The sequence below is a fragment of the Hydra viridissima genome, unplaced genomic scaffold (genome assembly GCF_058129835.1).
Source record: "Hydra viridissima isolate aposymbiotic clone 2 unplaced genomic scaffold, HvirCarnegie_v1 scaffold_3, whole genome shotgun sequence".
Taxonomy (NCBI): Eukaryota; Metazoa; Cnidaria; class Hydrozoa; order Anthoathecata; family Hydridae; genus Hydra; species Hydra viridissima.
Genome location: NW_028324302.1, coordinates 19,020,582 through 19,040,000, shown reverse-complemented (window position 1 = coordinate 19,040,000; position 19,419 = coordinate 19,020,582). Strand labels below are relative to the sequence as shown.

At 30.1% G+C, this 19,419-nt stretch overlaps 2 protein-coding genes across 4 annotated transcripts in view; one reads left to right on the top strand and one right to left on the bottom strand.

Annotated features, from left to right (window-relative positions):
• Window positions 1–741: 741 nt before the first annotated feature.
• Window positions 742–6,705, top strand: LOC145202314 (bis(5'-adenosyl)-triphosphatase enpp4-like). The gene is made up of 4 exons (XM_080075211.2): window positions 742–1,160; window positions 4,059–4,282; window positions 5,657–5,940; window positions 6,026–6,705. The coding sequence occupies exons 1-4, from the start codon at window positions 764–766 to the stop codon at window positions 6,351–6,353; spliced, it is 1,233 nt and encodes a 410-aa protein (XP_079931337.2). The 5' UTR covers window positions 742–763; the 3' UTR covers window positions 6,354–6,705.
• The window catches only part of LOC145202313 (afadin-like), a 29,357-nt gene continuing 16,390 nt past the window's right edge, over window positions 6,453–19,419 (bottom strand). For all 3 annotated transcript variants that reach the window (XM_090083308.1, XM_090083309.1, XM_090083310.1), the window contains 10 exons: window positions 16,309–16,337; window positions 16,089–16,169; window positions 15,889–15,954; window positions 15,336–15,409; window positions 15,104–15,204; window positions 9,775–10,199; window positions 8,216–9,667; window positions 7,860–7,931; window positions 7,439–7,635; window positions 6,453–7,334 (listed from right to left, as the gene is read on the bottom strand). In XM_090083308.1, coding sequence (XP_089939434.1) covers window positions 6,935–7,334; window positions 7,439–7,635; window positions 7,860–7,931; window positions 8,216–9,667; window positions 9,775–10,199; window positions 15,104–15,204; window positions 15,336–15,409; window positions 15,889–15,954; window positions 16,089–16,169; window positions 16,309–16,337 — 2,897 coding nt within the window. In that variant the 3' untranslated portion in view covers window positions 6,453–6,934. The remainder of the gene's footprint in view (window positions 7,335–7,438; window positions 7,636–7,859; window positions 7,932–8,215; window positions 9,668–9,774; window positions 10,200–15,103; window positions 15,205–15,335; window positions 15,410–15,888; window positions 15,955–16,088; window positions 16,170–16,308; window positions 16,338–19,419) is intronic.

Genomic DNA, 19,419 nt, shown 5'->3' with positions numbered 1-19,419 from the left:
TTTTAATGAAGGATTTCTGTAAACAAGTGATATTAATCTGTTTTTCAAGTTCACATCAAAAATACATTTACTAGAAAAGTTGCTACTTTTTTAAAATTCTAATTAAAAATTCTTCTCTATTTAGATGGCCTTTTTATTAATTAGATTCTCGGTCTCGTAAATTTTTTTAAAAGAAATTAAGAAAAGATTATTTTTAAAGAAAAAATTTTCTCCTCCCGCATTCACAATTAATAAGTACAATTCTTTTTCTCACGGGAGAACTGTAGATATCGATAGTAAAGAAGAAAGGAAACCGACAAATTGCAATCACAATCAAATTTGTAATCACAACATATAAAGATTGTGATTACGATTGTGATTGAAATTGCAATTTTGGTTGCAATCATGGTTGCGATTAAGTTTGCGATTATGATTGTGATTACAGTATTGTGATTGAGAAGAACCTTTGTATCGTAAGCTTGTGTAAGCAATTCCATTTCAAAGATAATAATCTCAGAGATTATCATTTCAGAAATGGTTAAAATATAATTCGTTATTTTAAATTTCTCACTTATCATTTAGTTCCAGTTAACAAAGAGTTTAAAAAAACTGCTTTTGTAAAACTAACTGCACTCTCTTCTAGGATCATCATGGAAACTTTTCTTTGTTCTTTTAGCAATTTAAATCGGCAGCGATTTAAATCAGCAGCGTCAGGCTTCACTGATTATCATTCCGAAAAGATACTAAAGATTATTTACCATTAAGATTTAAAAAGAAACGATAAATGTCAGCCTATTGGTGCTTCTTTTTCGCTATTTTATGTATAGATGTCTTTATAGTTCAATCAAAACCAAACGGAAACAAAGTTTTTGTTCTGGTGTTAGATGGGTTTATTCACAATTTAAAAAAATACAATATATCAATGCCAAACCTAGAAAGACTGGCTAAAGAAGGAGTTCATGCAGTAAGGATGATTCCATCGTTTCCTGCAGATACATGGCCTGCAATGACCACTCTCTCAACTGGTTTGTATACTGAATCGCATGGCATTATAAGCAACAAATTCATGGATTTTGACACGAAAACCTGGTTTAGTTATGACTATGATCCAAAAGATTATGACAAAAATGGACGCTTTTTCAAACAAGAACCTCTGTGGCTGACTAATCAAAAGCAAGGAGGTAATTATAAATAAATTTATAATCTTTATATCAAAGTTTCGAGTAATAATAAGAAACAATTTTTATTTTCTTAAAGCAGCAGTTACAGCTAAATAAAGCTCCAAAAAGTATATAAAATCCCTTACTACCCCCTCCCCCCTTAAAATTATTGAGATTGGGCTGTGTAGATTTTCTGAGAATATCATCATCATCATCATCATCATCATCATCATCATCATCATCATCATCATCATCATCATCATCATCATCATCATCATCATCATCATCATCACCATCATCATTATCATCATCATCATCATCATCATCATCATCATCATCATCATCATCATCATCATCATTATCATCATCATCATCATTATCGTTTTGAAAAAAATCTGGCCATCAACCGATCAAGAAGAAAAGGTGAAAAATAACAATCCTGATATTGTAAAAATTGACGAAGGTATAAAGAATGAAAAAAAAAAAAAAAGAGAAGATTTTGGCAGCAAAAAAACGATGAAAATGGAGTTAAATTTTTATCTGAGTTTTATATTTAAAAATATGTTTAACATCTAACTTGGTTGTTAGCACTTTTCTTTTTTTTTTCATTAAAAAATTTAACGGATACAGAATAAAAATAATTAGGTTAAAGAATTTGTTTTTTTGCGGTATTCAGATGTATTTGCAGTATTCAGTTTTTTTATGAGAAAAATACTTTAGGGTACTATACAAGTTCTGACAAACTCGAAAAACGAATAAATATGTATGTAAAACCGTTCTGAACAAAAATTTAACATTTCTTATTTAACTTAAAGTTACTATAGTTACAAAGTTACTATAGTAACATTTTATTGATTGAAATTTTTCTACGAAAAAAAGAAATTTACGATGATTCAAGATTATCGTTTTTTTTCTACACTTTATAGATATCAGCTTATAAGATGACAATTAATATTAGAGAAAACAAACTTATCTTTTACAATTTTGATTTCTCATTGGGAGTAATTTGGTAATTCAAGTGATAAATGACTTTAAAGTTATGTAAATATTGAGCCTATTTTTTGCCCTAAAAAAACATTTTTTAAAGTTTAAATATTGTATAAAAAGTTTTTTGAAGACCTTTTTTTGATTAGTTAAAAAAATTTAAGTGATTTATAAGGTAATCATGGAAAATCTTGACAGTTTTGAAGTAGAGAAAGCGATAATTTCCGCTTTATCTTGAAACTGTAAGAAGCATGAAGTTCTTTTACTAACGGTGACTTTGCAAAAAGTTTCCTAAGGAACCAGTTTTTGCTGCCACCAAAAAGTGTGCCACACTACAGGTAAATAACTAGGTTGCATTTAAAGAAACTAAAAAACAGAGAAGGTCTGAAGGAAACTGGTCCTAAAAATTTGTCAATGACTTGGTATGTCATCTGATTTTTAGGGGTGATCCTAAAACGTAGGGTGATGATTTAATTATAGCTACTTCGACGTACAAAAACTTTGTAAATACTCAAACATTTAGAAATAGACTTCCAACTGAATATTGGAAAAAATTATTCCTTAAAAGAAATCCTGGAATATTTCTTGGTAGTACTAAATCTATTAGTAGAGAAGCTGTATGGGCTTCAGCCAACAGAATCAAGAGATTTTACGAATATTTTCATAAATTCTTAGGAAAGAATGGCTTTCTTCATGTCCTTGATTGTCCAGATGAACTCGAACATGAAGAGAGTTTTTTCGATGAAAAGTGCCAAAATATTGTTATATGTATTTTGAGAAAGTAAATTAGAATTTCTTTCATTCTTATTAGCTAAAATGTAATATGATTAACTTAACTTTAACGTTTCTTAAATTTATCGCATTTTTCTTATAAGAATTTTGGACTTATACCCTAGGTCTAAAAGAACGCAAAAAGACTAGATAGCATGTTATCAAGGTTAAATGTGTTTTCCAGAAAAACTGTACATCACTGAAGCTTCCACAAAAGGCACTTTACATATCAGTGGTTAATTATTAGAACCTTGCAACCATTGAAGAGCTTAAATGGTTGAGAGTTAAGTCAAATAAGGAAAAACTCTACTTAAATTGATTGTAATGGATGGGGAGCATCATCTTTATGTTCAATCAAAAATTAGAACGGACTGATCTTAATACAAGTGTAAATGACGAGCAATTATTATTTTAAATTAGTTTCATGAAAGTTGAAAGTTGGAAACACTACTAATTTGACATTTATCCACGAAGATTGAGTTTAAAGCTAAGATGAGCATGCAAAATTAGCAAATACTATCACGGAAAATAAGTTCACTTAATCTTGTGTTTGTCATGCTAGATCAAGTGAAATAATTAAACATGAGGATAGAAAAATCCTGATCAGAAAGCTTAACTTTAAGAATTTCAACTTTGGATTGCTAGATTCGGATTTTTTAAAAAATACTTCCGGGTATTTGATCAGGGCTTTAAAATAAACATCAAAAATTTCCAGGGAAAAAAACTTAAAAAAAAAACTTAAAAAAAAAGACAATAAAAAAAGTTAAAGAATAAATTAGGAGCAGAGCTGAAGTTATAGACACGTCTATAAACTTGTTTATTCAATTTCGGGAAAAATAGCCACAAGGACTTTGGAGACAGCAGAGAGTAATTTTCTCTATGAGTCTCATACACGTTCCCTCGGAAACAATAACATAGACCAGTACAAACAGCGGCCAGAGTGATTAATTTGTTAAGCGAAAAAATCTTAAGCGTATCACAGTGTACTTATCTCAAGTAATCTTAAGCGTACCCCAGTGTACTAATCAAAAGTTAAGGCTAAAGTAAAATAGTCTTGTTATCTGGTTACAAAAATGTTTTAGAAGCATACATTTGAGTGCAAGCTTAATAAAAATTTCTGGAAGACTAAGTTCCCCCAGTTTAATTGGAGCTTATCTATTGCAGGCTCCAGTCTTGTGTACTATATGCCAGGCTACTATGCTTTTAAAGATAAGCCTACCTACCACAACCACCCTGTTACTGCGAGTAATAACACTTTCGAAACAGGAAGAAACTCAATTGATGAAGCTATTGAGTATTTGAGCAAAGATCCGTCATTAAACTTTATGCAAATTTGGATTGATCAGCCAGATGATGCTGGACATAGAAGTGGAAAGTCCTCAATTGAAGTAAGCACTTTATTTATTTATTTTGATGTTCCTATTTTCAAAAAGTGGCTTGAACACAGTACAGCTCCTATTTACAAGCATTAACTTTAATGATTGGGAATAAGGAGTCAGCCATCAGTCGAAAGGATAACGAGGCTCTAGACAAATTACTCTAATTGGCCTCTAGAACCCAGAGACGAATGTAAGGGGAAGGAGAGAGAAACTTTCTAGATCCCGCACTTACTGTAGAATTTTTTTCTTAGATTGAAGATAACATTAATACCCTATCTAATGTTCCAAATCTCAAAATAAGAACGTTATTTTTTTCGTTGCTTTCTGCAAAACAGCTAGTAGTAGTAGCGTCCAAATTGTATATTGTTAAAATATTAATCCAATTTAGAAGAAAGACGTAGAATCTAACTCAACATTGTTGGTATTCGAAGAACCATATACAAATGTATTTAAAAAATGAATGAAATGCTAAAATACTTTGCAGTTTGAAAAGATTTTTAAACAAATTTATTTCAATCCATCCTTAAAACTTCTTTTTCTTAAAGTGTTTTGGATGTTAGATGTAATTTATCAACTATTTCAAACAGTTTAAATATTTTTTTTATATAAAACTTTTTGTTGATAAGTGGGATTTAAGTTTCATTTACCATCCAAATTTATTTTCAATCACTGCAACCGTAAAAACCATGTCAGCTTTGCATGCATAAGTAATCTGCAATAAATAAACAATTTTTTTCTTTTGAAATTCGTTTTCTTTAAATTTACGAATATATTTACTTCTCGTTATCCAATAGTTGTTGTACAGAGAATAGTAAATTGAACAAGTAAGTCTTAACTGCGATAGCAGCAACATTGAACAGCGCTATAACACATGCTCGAAATCCGTTAAATATGTTTTCAGCTGTGCGAATGTTTTATCCCATGCTTTTTTGAAAATTCGCTGGCATCACCACAAGCGCAATTTGATATTGAAATTGCCGCTGCCAATAATTCTAACGTCTAATGAGAATTTGAAGTCAATTGTCACCAATTGTGTTGTTAAAAAGTTTTTATAAAGCCAAAGTATCCATTTGTTTGCTTGATCCGCCAGTATCGCTGGGTTTTGCGCAGTATACGTTCCTTTTGGCATAATCCACCAATTAGGTTAAGTGATTGATAAAGCGATCTTGTAGTTTTGGGTGATGTCCTGCTCTTGATCCAAACGTGGTATCAACTCTAAGTGATTTAAATTTGCTAAAATTTTCAAATGTCAACAATAAATCGGCAAAGAAGCCAATTTATTAAAAACATCATTGTTTAAGTATTCTAACATTTGTTTTTTGTTTCATGCAAACATTAAGGAGAAAAGGTATAGATGAAAAATAATAATTATTGTTTTTTTAGTACCAAGAGGCCATGGAAAGAGTTGATAATGATATAATCGATTATGCTTTAAAAAAGTTAAGCGATGACGTAAATCTTATTCTTGTTGCTGATCATGGATTCATTGACGTGAACAATACTACAAACGTTTCTTACTTAGAAGACTATATAGATCTAAAATACGTAACATTTTATGGTGATTGTAGTGGCAGTTGCTTTATACGTCCTATCCAAGGATATCCTATAGACGATATTGTCAGGCGACTTGGACCTTTAAATGAAACTGGACATTATAGAATATTCAGGTAAATATTTATCTTTAACTTTTAAGAAATAACGACTGATCTAAAATCTAGATTTTTTAAAAGCAAAATAAAACATTACATTTAGGAGAGATGACCCTTATCGCGATATCCCTGAACATCTACATTATCGAAACAACCGTAATATCGCTCCTGTTTTGATTCTCTCAGACGAACAATGGTTAATAAGGCCTTCAAGAAAATCAGGAATTAAATACGGCGGCCGTCACGGTTACGATAATACTTATGAGAGCATGGGCACAATATTTTACGCTAAAGGTCCAGCGTTTAAGAAAGGCGTAACCTTAGAGCCTTTTGAAAGTGTAAATGTCGTCCCACTAATTGGTTACTTGCTTGGTATAAAAGTTCAACCGAACAACGGCTCGATCGAGATTTTTAAAGATGCTTTTTCTTAAGGCGAACGATTTTATGAGATTTATCTTGAGACCTTGCAACAAGATCATGAATAGGAAGTAGTAATTTTGGTCGGAATGAGATGTAAAAACTCTTTAACGTATGTTCTGCATAAAAAATCAGCATATATTTAGATAGCAATATTTACAAAGTGAAACAAATTGTGTCGAAAATACGTTAAAAGAGAAAAGGTCTTATTAGTAGATCTTAAATCAAAACCTCAAATTCTCATAAATAGCTTTTAAAAAGAACTGAACAAACCAGATGCAGCTTATGAGAAAAAAATAAAACTACACACAGATTATATGAACGATATACTAAAAAATCAAATATAAAAATAAATAATGATAAAAATTATTGCAAAAATTATTATTTATACAAATCAATGAAAAAATTTAGGACAAACGCATAGTATAAAGAGCCTAATAACTTAAGTCCGCAAACACACGCGCACGTAAACAAGATTCGAATGGAACCTATTTGATCTACGCTCTATAGTTTGGTGCTCAATGAAAAAGAGATGGCTGTAATACTACAAAAGATCTCGTTTCCGAGCAAAAATATAAATATAAATACGGATAAATTAACCCTGAAAATTACCAAACAGCTTCATTTTTGATTTAAAATCGAGAACTTCGGGTTCTCCATCTTTAATAAGGACAGTTATCGGACCCACACCAAAAGATTTATCAGGCAAAATGTCCTGATATCCGTTTGTTTGATTAGACCCTTTTGGGGAATCTAAATGTAATTGAGATGAGATCGGGCTAGAAATATTTTTCGGTGGTGGAGGTCTTGGCGGTGCTTCTTCATCAGATGAAAAGCCATCTTTACTCTTCGATGAAACAGAAGGATATTTCATTCCCTTAGGTGGGTTAATTGTATCGATTTTTCCCTTTAAAGGCTCTTGGTTAGGCGCTTGATTAAGTGACTTGAAATTCTTTGGTTTTACTGCAGGTGACCTTCTTCCGTTTTGGCCATCTCTAAAATAGCAAAAAAAAAAAAAAAAAAAAGGAAATATAAAAAAAATTCAAGCAACTCAGCACCACTGTTTTTATAAAGTATACAGCTTAAAACGTAAACTTACTTCAACTGTTCGTTACTTTTTTTACTTAATAAATCGCGTTTATTTTCTTCATCGGGAAAACTCTTTTGCTGCTGATCGAGACCTTTATCGGACCAACTTAAGCTACTACTCGATGATTTGCGCGTTTTATCGTTTTCATACGAAACTCGACTTGGTTCATAACGGCTTTGTTGTGGAGTGGAAACATACAATAAATCCTAGTAAATGATATCTTAAAAAAATCCATGGAAAACTAAAGCTTTTAAAGATCAGTTAATGTTTACTAAACAAACGTTATTTAACTATAGAACACTAATAAAGACTTTACATTTTCCATGTAACTAAACTTTAACTTCAGAAAATACAACGTGGAAAAATGAGAACAAAACAATAAGAAAAAAAAAAAAGTTTAAATTCAGAAAAACTTAAAAATATAGACTACCTCAGGCGGCGGAGGAAAATAATCAATTGAACTTTTTGCCATAAAAGGCTTATGTTGATTACGCTCTTGATTCTAAAGTAAACACGTTAGCATAATGAACTTTCTAAAGAACAAAATACTTCTTGCCTAGAAAATTCTTATGTTTTAAACAAAATCTGAAATAGCATAAATGTGGCACGGAGTGTTATAACGGATGTCGACTGTAATAAATTCCTATTAAAACATATTTGACAACATAATTGCTATCAAAATAGAATACAAGTTATAAGCCACTTCAACAAATTCAACAATCAGTTGCTAATATTATAAGTACTTTTTTAGTAAAGTGTCGAAGAATGAATGCAAAAAAGACGTACTGGTTTAAATTCAGACTTTTCCCAATCAAATTCTTCTTCCTTTCTTTTCTTTTTAGAATCTTCTTCAATCTTCTGTTCTTCCTCAAACATAAGAAAGTCCATTTCTGCCGCTATGCGTTCCGCTTCCCTCAGAGCATCATCTATACTATCCATCTCTTTATCCAATTCGTTTGATGCTTCACCTCTTTTACTTGGAGTATCTTTCAACTGCAATTTTCTCATTTTATCTATTGGATTTTGATAACTTTCAAGTTTTTTGTACTCGTGTTCCCGCTTAACACGTATTTGCTCTTGTTCTTCTTCATATTGCTTTTTCCTCCTTTCTACATCTAATCGTTGTTGTTCTCTCTCTTGTTCTATTCTTTCGCGTTCTTTTTTTGCCTTGAGCTCCTTTTGGTATTCTTCTTCTCGCTTTATACGAATCCGTTCTTGCTCTTCTTCATACTGTCTTCTCCTTTCAGCCTCTAACCGTTGCTGTTCTCTTTCGCGTTCTATTCTTTCGCGTTCTTTTTTTGCCTGGAGCTCCTTTTGGTATTCTTGCTCTCGCTTTATACGAATCCGTTCTTGCTCTTCTTCATACTGTCTTCTCCTTTCAGCCTCTAACCGTTGCTGTTCTCTCTCTTGTTCTATTCTTTCGCGTTCTTTTTTTGCCTGGAGCTCCTTTTGGTATTCTTGCTCTCGCTTTATACGAATCCGTTCTTGCTCTTCTTCATACTGTCCTCTCCTTTCAGCCTCTAACCGTTGCTGTTCTCTCTCTTGTTCTATTCTTTCGCGTTCTTTTTTTGCCTGGAGCTCCTTTTGGTATTCTTCTTCTCGCTTTATACGAATCCGCTCTTGCTCTTCTTCATACTGTCTTTTCTTCTCTGCCTCTAACCGTTGCTGTTCTCTTTCTTGTTCTATTCTTTCGCGTTCTTTTTTTGCCTTGAGCTCCTTTTGGTATTCTTCTTCTCGCTTTATACGAATCCGTTCTTGCTCTTCTTCATACTGTCTTCTCCTTTCAGCCTCTAACCGTTGCTGTTCTCTCTCTTGTTCTATTCTTTCGCGTTCTTTTTTTGCCTGGAGCTCCTTTTGGTATTCTTCTTCTCGCTTTATACGAATCCGCTCTTGCTCTTCTTCATACTGTCTTTTCTTCTCTGCCTCTAACCGTTGCTGTTCTCTTTCTTGTTCTATTCTTTCGCGTTCTTTTTTTGCCTTGAGCTCCTTTTGGTATTCTTCTTCTCGCTTTATACGAATCCGTTCTTGCTCTTCTTCATACTGTCTTCTCTTCTCTGCTTCTTGTTGCAAAATTTCTTCTTCAATTCGATTCTGCTCTCTCTCATACTGAAGTCGCCTTTGCTCTTCTCTATCCATTCGCTGTTGTTCAATAAGCTGCTCATAATGAAACCGTTCATTGTTATTTTCTTGCTCAAGAAGATTTACATTTGCTTCATTGTACAGATTCTCAGCCACCATCTATAATATGACATTTTGGTTTAAAAATTCATATTGAATTCTAATATATCTTACTTCTTAAAAATTTAACAATGGCGAATATTTTAAGTACGAATCATAATTCTTACCTCATGCTCTTGCTCCACTTCTTGACTGTCATTATACTGAAATCTTTGTTGCTCAGCTCTTATTGCAGCTTCATCTGCTTCTCTTTTCAAGCGCTCTGCTTCCCATTTAGCCAGACGCTCTTCGTACTCTCTCTCCCTTTGCTTCTGTCGAGCGAGTTTCTCTTTTTCATCCTTTGTAAGAAAGTTTCCATCCTCATCAAAATCAGAGTCATTGTACATTTCATCTGTTTTAGAAGCATTGTGCATTTCATCTATTTTAGAAGGATTGTCACTATATGAAACTGATTCTTTTTGAATTTCAGTTTGCTTTTGAGGATTATTTTGCAGGGATTTGTTATCATCAGCTATATTTGCTTTGGTGGGACCTCCTTGAGAATTGTTTAGTTTACTTGGGGTTGTGGCACCATCAAGAGCATCTTTTAGACCTTTAATCGTTAAAAAAAAAAAGTTTTCCCATCATACAACCTAAGTAAATATTTGAATCTATGTATTTACAAACTATATACAAACTACAGAATACAGTATCCTTCAAAACTAATCATACTGTCAGTATGCATTCACTAGTCTCAATAACTTTGCAAATAGTTTACCAACTTTAAAACTGTGCCATTTGATAGAAGATTTAGTGGAGAGCAGAATTAAATTTAATTTTATTGCAACAAATATTGTTGCAAAATCTCAGTGCACAACTTTGAAATATAAAACCACATAAAATGATTGGTCAAAATTATCCCATGCAATATAGTTTGTGTGAAAAAATCCTTTAAAAAAATATTGGTAAGTATTTAAAATAATGTATATTTAACTGTTAAGCACTCTACATTATTCTAAGTGTTGTAATTTTTTTTAGATAACAGATGGAAAAAACAAAATAAACGTACTTTTACCAATTCCTTATTAAAACTGAAAAGGAAGTAAAAGTGGTAAATTATCTTAGGAAAAATAGCAACAAAATATAAACTTTAAAGGTACAGAGCATCATAGAGAAGTATAAGAAAATTGGAAAATTGGAACATCTTCTAGGACAAAGTTGCAAACGGATTTTAAATAATCATGAAGAAAGGCAAATGTTAATGACCATAAAGATAGATCTCTTGTTAATGTACCAAAACCCAAACAGAAATTGAAAATAAAATTTGAAAATCAGCAAGTACTAAAAAATCACACCTTAAAGAGCTTCTACACAATCAAGAAGCCATACATAAACAAAAATAATCATAAGGAAGTTGAAGTTTGCTTAGGACCATAATGAGAAAGTAGAATCTTTTTAGAGAAGTATCCTATGATCAGATGAATCAAAACTCAACAATTTTGGATTTGGTGGCAATTGTTGAGTATGGAGAAAGAAGAGAGAGCCTCTGAAATTAAAATATTTAAACCCTACAGTAAGAGATGGTGATGGAACCATGGTCTGGGGTTCTATGGCTCAGCATAGGGATGGTAACTCCGAGCTTATTAATGGAATCATGAAAAAGTATATCTTGGGATCTTGCAAAGAAACCTTCAAGATTTAGCAAGAAGCTTGGTACTAGGACAAATATAAAACTTTTAAAATGATAAAATTATTATAAGAAAAGATAAACTTGAATGGTCACCTCAATCTCCCAACTCAAATCTCATTGAATATCTTTGGGATTTTATTGAGCACATCCAAAAAAAAAAACCTTTAAAAAAATAAAGTTTCAAAAAGGGGATTTTTAGAAGCCTAGGACAACATGAATCCTGAAGCCAACCAGAATTTAGTAAAGTAAATGAATAACTGAATGTTGGCAGTAATTACTAGGGTATGTCGTACTAAAAATTTTTGAAAATGGCATTTGGAGAGTGATTTTATTATGGGTTGGGGTAAGTTAAGCAATTTTTAAAAAAAAATTAAAAGAAAAATTTTTTGTGTGTAAAAATCAACTTGAAAAATTAAAAAAAAAACAATAAAAACTACATCTTTACAACAAAAAGCTAACAAAACTTTACTAATGTGTTTTAACTTTTTAATTATCTGAGTTAAATGGATCGATGAAAATTCTTTATGTAAGGAGGTTAAAAGTTGTTTTGCAGGAGTTCACATTTTATGCATTTGTTCTAAAGATATTAAGGTGCCATAAGTTGATTTATTATGGCTCAGATCTCAAAGAGATAAGGTTAGTGAAAAGTCAGGCTACCAAATGAATCAAATACACAAGCTATAAACAGAAAGACAAGTTAAAGATCCTAAACTAATTTAGATTGAAGATTCAATTACTAAAGCGTTTTGTTGAAGAATAGAAAAGCAAGATAACATAAGTATTACTTCTGAACCAGATGGAAGCCATTTAACCCATTGCACACCTTCAAAGGGTCTAAACAAACAAGTTAAAAAAGCTGCAATCTGGCTTTACAACTGAATGGTTCCTAGAGGAATTAATCAAAATATTATTGTGATTGGATCAGATTTTTCAAATTTAATGACTGGGTCTGTTAAAGATGGCAGAGTGATAACTCATCTGGAGAAGCTTATCAGAAGAAATATTTTTGGTCAAAATGCATGTTGCACACAAATGAGCTACCTATAAGATGCCTGATTGCAAACCTTGATGGGCTTACAAACTCCAAGGATGGATTTAAAGGGCCTATAGGTAAGCTATAATCAAAAGTAAACCAACTAAAATGACTAATGAAGTTTAAACCGATAAGACAGATTGAACCTCTGATTTAAATTCCGGATGACATTTTAAAGTCTATCTCAACCATTGCTTTACTAAGCTACAAGTTAGTTTCTTGTCTTGAATCAGGTATCTAGAATCTTTAACTTGTCAACAAAAAATCTGGAACTTTTTGCCTTAGCAGGTGGCTCACAATTGGTCAGGCAATCTTTTGGCTTTACAATAGTGAACATGGCTTGGAAAATGATATTTTAAAAAATCTTTCTCAGTTTGTGGCTCAAGTATACTTTCATGTGTGGTTTAGAATCAAGGTGAAACACTCTATTGTTGATGGGCTCTATCATATAATCAAACTTTTTTATTTGTTAAGAGGTCAAACAGTCAAAGTTAAGGATGCTGTTACAACTCAATTCAAAATGGGGCATTTCATGCTCATTCTGACTCGCTTCTTATTTCTCTTCTTGCAAACTCAACGAATGAAAATAGAACTTTTGTAGTTAACATGATTCTGAAAGTTATAGGAGATTTAGAGCAAGGTGATACAAGTGTAAGAAACCGAAAAAAACCTACACTCAACTTTGGTGCTGTGACTCTCCTTGAACTCATTGACTAGAGTAATAAACAAGTCTTGGAGCCGAATTTCACATGCCAAATGACAAAAAAAGATTTATAAAAAGTAATAGATTTTCCTACAGAAGTACCTTACTATCCTCTCTACACCTAGTCATGTGAGAGAGTTGTACAGCAAGTGACTGAAGCAGCAGCAGCTGTTTATAGTTTTCAGAAAGGCAATGGTTTTTTCAAAGTAAAAATAGAGCAGATATGTTGTTCCAAATCTGAAATCCAAGAAAGATTTAATCAAACTATTTAGAGTTGATGTTCAAGCTTGATGTTAATGAAAATTTTATATTCCATCAAAACTTGTTTTTTTTTTTTTAAAACATTTTATGTAACTGTAGTATACTCTGACAGATCTGTGTGGGTCAAAAAGCAAAAAACATTTTGATGTTTCACATATAAAAATTTCAGTTCATCTGCAGGTTTTAAACTTTATATAATACTTTTTTAGTGTTCAAAATTTATGATCATGAAAAATTTGCAACCCTCATTTTAGAAAGGGTAGAAGTTTACAACTTCTACCCTTTCTAAAATGAGGGTTGCAAATTTTCCATGGTTATAACTTTCAAACGTCAAAAGATTATTAGATGAAACCTGTTGATGAATATATATCGAGTATAAAATAGTAAAACTACATATTTTATTTGCTCATCAGCCTCATGCATGAGGGCAAATGATTTAACACGCATGAGCAAGCTTTTTAGGTTTATTTGTTTTCAGACTTTAATTGGTGCTATTTTTTGCGAAACATTCTCATTTGAAATAAGGATGAACATTCTTAAGTTTGAAGTTGCAAATGGCTGAAGATGTCATATGAAACATAAAAGAAGTATGTAGTTGCCCATGGACAAATCTAATTCAAAACATTAAATTTTACCTAATTTGCTTGGTTTTTTAGTACTATAAAAAGTATTTTTTCAAATAGTCAGTAACGCATATATATATATATATATATATATATATATATATATATATATATATATATATATATATATATATATACATATATATATATATATATATATATATTTAAAAAATTATATCTGGTAGAATATTTTAACAACCACGTGTTATAAAAATGTAGCATAACTTTATTCATTGTTTTCATTTTAACAGTATTTACTTAAATATTGCAATTTTCATATTTATTTTTACCTAAAATAAAAATAAAAATGAAAAGTTTTATTTCAGTGTTGCTTAGAAATACCTACCACATAATAAAATCACTCCCCAAATTGTTACTTTTGAAAATTTAAAACTTTTTAAAAGTATGCATACCCTGGTAATTACTGCTTAAGAGTGACTCAAAATTAATAAATTAAATAAAAAACTATGTGAATAACTTTTTTTCCAATTGCACAATTAACTTTGACATATAAAAATTGAATTGCTATTAGTTATTGCTATTAAGTATCATAATTTATGATACTTAAAATTGTTTTTACAAAAGTAATATTTTGATTAATGGTCTATTCTAATGACACAGTTTTAAAATTAGTCAATTACTTGCAAAATCATAAAGACTTGCATGCTGCATACTGACAGTATGAAAAATATTGAAAAATTCTGTTTATACTAACTATATAAAAAGATATATAGATAGTTTGTATACACAGTAGACATAACTTAATAGACACAAAGATACAACTACATACATACACTTAACAATAATACACTTAGAAAACTATCACATACAATTTAGACAAAAACTATTCTGGATCTGGTGATGGTGTTAAAAAATTTATGTTAAGTTTAACTTTTCTTAAATAAACACATAAAAAATTTAATATTTTAACTTTTTATAAAAGAACAAGAAAAATTTAAAAATACAAAACCATTTTTTATGTAAAACATTTAAAATAATTTTAAATTTCAACAACAAAAAAAAAAAAAAAATTTGTGCATGAGAGGGCTTATTATTCAAATTTTTCTACAGCTGTACAAAAATATAATAAGAAGGATAATAGTATTTCATCATGGAATTAAAAACAAAATCCTAAAAAGAGGAATTAAAAACAAAATCCTAAAACGAGGAATTAAAAACAAAATCCTAAAAAGAGCAGAAAACGTACTTTCATCCTCAATGATTCCTGCGAGGCCATGGTAAAAAGCAGCTCCTTTGATAATTTCCATGGTGATGATAGGGCCACTTTTACCCATGATTTGTGCAGCTCTAAAATTATCAGTAAAAGATTTCATTAACATTATAACAAAAAAATTCAATATAAATTATAATAAGGATGAATTTACTTATAACTTTACAACAAGATTTTCTTAAAAAAAAAAACAAACAAAAAAACATACTGTGTTTGAGTGACATCAACCAACCCGGTTTCATTAACACTTAATATTTGATCACCAGCATGAATTCTGCCATCCTAAAAAAAATAGTTTTAAATTAATGAGCAGTCAAAGTAAAAAGCAGCAATCTTTTTTTTGTTTGTTTTTTTTAGAAACTGCTGCTTTACTCAATTTAAGATAGTAAAAAAAAACCATTTAATTTATATAAAAATATTAGGAACTTTATGTAACCATTTATTAAAAGTTTTAGATATTCATAGAAAACTTTTATTAACAAGTTTGGAAAAATAAAAACAATAGATCTTAAATCAAAGATGCTCACATTTGAAAAGAAAAATGATTACATAAAAATATTAAAAAGTATATGAAAGTAAATCTATGTAAATATGTAAGTTATTCTACATACAATTGTGATATTATAAACTTGCAAAAAAAACTATATTAGTAGATTTTTCAGATACAATAAACTATTTGAGAGTTAAAATAATATGTTGTATACAGTTAATGGAAAGTCTTGAATAATCTATCCAAAAAAGAGAAAAAGTAAATAGAGAACCTTATCAGCAAGGCTCCCTTTGATAACAGCTTTAATGTATATTCCAGTAAAATCAGAATGTGCACCCTAAAAAAACATTGCATTTGAGAACAGAAAAAATAATGTACAATTGAAGATTTACTTCTTCTAGTAACTTTTTTCATTTGTAAAATAAAAAAAGTAAATCTTTATTATTCTTTAATTTATAACATAGTTTATACCTTAGCAGAGCATATGCTGAGTCCTAGACCACTTTTCCCTTTGTCTATAGTAACACGCTGAATAGGAAGATCTTCAAATACCTTTGGAGAATAAAATGTTCTTAAATGTTACTTGAAAATAACTACTTGAAAAGTATTTTTGTAGCATCAAGCACCAATCACTAAATACAAGTGAAACAATTTCTATTTACCATGTGTATACTAAAATATAATTGTTTACCTGGCTGTCTCTGCTCTCATCAACAGAGTCTAAAAACAAAACAAAAAAGTAACTAAATCATACATTAAAAAAGTTTACTAAACAAAAATCCATTTATTATAAAGATTAAAACCTTTTAAAAGAAAAATGTTTGGATTGTTTCAAGAAAAAGGTCAGATCTTAAAAATGAACATCACGTTTACAAAAAGATTATTTTTCTTAATTTTTAAGCAATATCTGTAATGCATTGATATTTCACATAATGCAGGTAGTACTTAGCATCAATGGTATTTCTTTATATAATGATCATTTTGCATATTCTAACAATTTCAGCATAATACTTAGCACAAAGTTATAGTAATATTTGTTAGTTGCAGCAATAATTTGCTTAAAGTGTGGTCAAGACTTAACAGTGTAAAAGTTATAAGAAAAAGAAAATGGGATCTGTAAGAAGTGATACAAAAAAAACAAAAACCTATTAGATTAATATACAACTACAATGACTGTCAACAGGTTATGCTATCATATGGTCATAACTTTATCTCTATCATATAGGTTATGACTTGAATTGATTAAACAGACTAGAAACACGTTTTTTAGCTATTCTTTCAGTCTTTACCCAACTATTACTGAATTTAGGAATTGTGTCAAGTATCTTGTTCAAATGGTTATTCATTCTTTTGCACCATGTCCAGAAATGCTCTATAGGTTTTTAACTACATACAGTAGGTGCATTTCTTTAGTGACATTTTTTGTTCAACTAGATAACAACACATAGTTTTTGTATAATACAAGCTAGCCATGTCTGGTCAGAAGATAGAGTTGTGATCAAATTTCAGTTTGTTTACAAATTCTTGATACTCTTGTAAAAATTTACCTTTTTTACCTTCAATATCAGCCTCGTAATTACTGAGAGTATTGTGGCTTTTACTGCCTGGTACATAAGATGGATCAGTCTTAAAAATGGCAATCCTGAGATCCCATACAAATTGTTGATCCTGTAATCCCGGGACTTTTCACAAAAATTTCCCAGGAGTTTGGGAATGTAATAAAAAAAGTTCAGATAAATAGGGATTAAGCCACTAACTTATTTGTACCTCATAAAGTGTCTAGTAAGTAGTCTTTGGTAAACTACTTGTTTCATAGCTGTTTATTCTCTTTGCAATGTTTTAACTAATTTAATTTTAAATTTTTGGCTTCATTTTAATTCCAAATCATCACATAAGAATTAGAGGTTATAACTACTTTTTTTATATTATAAGAAGTTATTAATAAAAGTTTTAACAATTAATAATAAAAACAAAAGATAAAAAAAATTATCAGTTTAATTATGAGACATAATTAACAAAAAAGATGTAAAGATAATTATAAATCGTAAAGATAATTATAAATCTAGATATAGACGTATATACAATTATAAAAAATGACAGGAATAAGACATTTTAACTAAGAAAAATTGAAAATTTAATTCTCACAACAACAACAAAAATTAGATAGAACCCTATAATTCTTATGCAACGAAATGTATGCATGATTCAAAAAAATTTTTCAACTACGGTTTAAATGAATGAAGTATTCAAAATACAGGTTTACTAATAAATAAACTTTTTTTACAGTTATTCAAAGTGGAAATCGTTTTCATAGTAACAAATTCAGTTAGAACTGTAGATCTGATAAAGAAACGTAAATTGAAATAATTTAAGAAATTTAGAACTTTTAAAATTAGTAAATATCATGACAAACTAAGCTGAATCCAATACCACAAATCTTATATGGAGACATTTCTTAAGAGGAAACAGCTGAGTGCATTTGAAACAGCCAAGTGTAAAGTTAGTAGATGCAAAAAAATATTGAAAATTGCTGGCGGTTCAACAAAAGGTCTACATTCCCATTTACTGTCTAAACATTAACTTAAAGTAACATCACAATCATAGACACCAAGTTTATCAAATTCGAAATATTTAGAAGAACCTCAAAACAAAAAAAATGAAAATCTAAAGATTCGAACAAATCAAAATATTTTTCAACAACATCGAAAAAAGAGGAAAATCTATCTCAAGTGTTGGCACATATGGCAGGAAAAGATGGTAATATCATTTAGTACAAATTGTAATTCCATTGATATACGAACCAGGTTAGTTACATGCTTTATAAGAGACAGATAAGACTTCCACAACTTCATTGGTAAAGAAACGCTTTCATAAAAGTGTCACTCTTCCTTAAAAGATTTTCTTTTTTTTGACAATCTTAATTTATATTTCTGCTGCTCATCAAAAAAACTCATCAAAAAAATTGTTTAGAAACTTGATCCTTCATAGGTTCTTCTATTTTAACAAAAGAGTCACCTTTTTTTTTCAACAAAGATTCAAATGCATCTTTAGGGAAAAAGATTTTCATTAGTCATGCCAATTATGTCCATTTTCTTTAGGAGCTATTGTAATACTTAATGTTAAGTCATACTTGTAAACTTCACCTTTTATACCATCATCAGATACTGCGACATCAGAACTATCAGAATTCTCAGAAGCCATATGCTTTCAATGTACCTCTAGTGCATAAAACACTTCACTAATTCATTTTAAAATCAATAATTCCTACATCCTACAATTTGCCATGACCACTATCTACATTACTAGTCTCATCAAATATAGAACATAAAAATCTGCAAAATACTTGTTGGTTTCTTTAAATTTAATCAAATCATATTTTGATTGTAATGAATGTGTTGGAGTCACTTTGACAACTAACCATATAACGAACTATCCATTGTTATTTCTTAATAATGAAAACTATCCATTGTTATTTCTTAATAATGAAAACACAAAATTCTCTCAAAAACTAATGATATTAAATTTTACAACTTTTTATATTTTCAAAAATCCTGTTTTTAATTCTAATTTGAGATTTTGGTTTACCAAGATTGAGATTTTGAGAATTAAAAAAATGGATTGAGGTAAGATTAAAAATTTAGAAGAGCACAATATTTGCAGATTTCACTCGCTGCAGGACCCAGCAGCAAGCAAGATATGAAAGTATAGTGCTCCCCTAAATTTTAATGTTTATAAATCTACAAGATTAAACCACTGAAAAAATAGAATGTAGCATATATAACCTTAATGAACAAAATAGTCT

Excerpts from the sequence above, each read along its gene's own strand:
- LOC145202314 (XM_080075211.2), top strand. The coding sequence starts at position 764 with ATGTCAGCCTATTGGTGCTTCTTTTTCGCTATTTTATGTATAGATGTC. Across the intron at positions 4,283-5,656 it reads GTGGAAAGTCCTCAATTGAA|TACCAAGAGGCCATGGAAAG; the intron begins GTAAGCACTTTA and ends TTGTTTTTTTAG. Across the intron at positions 5,941-6,025 it reads GGACATTATAGAATATTCAG|GAGAGATGACCCTTATCGCG; the intron begins GTAAATATTTAT and ends CATTACATTTAG.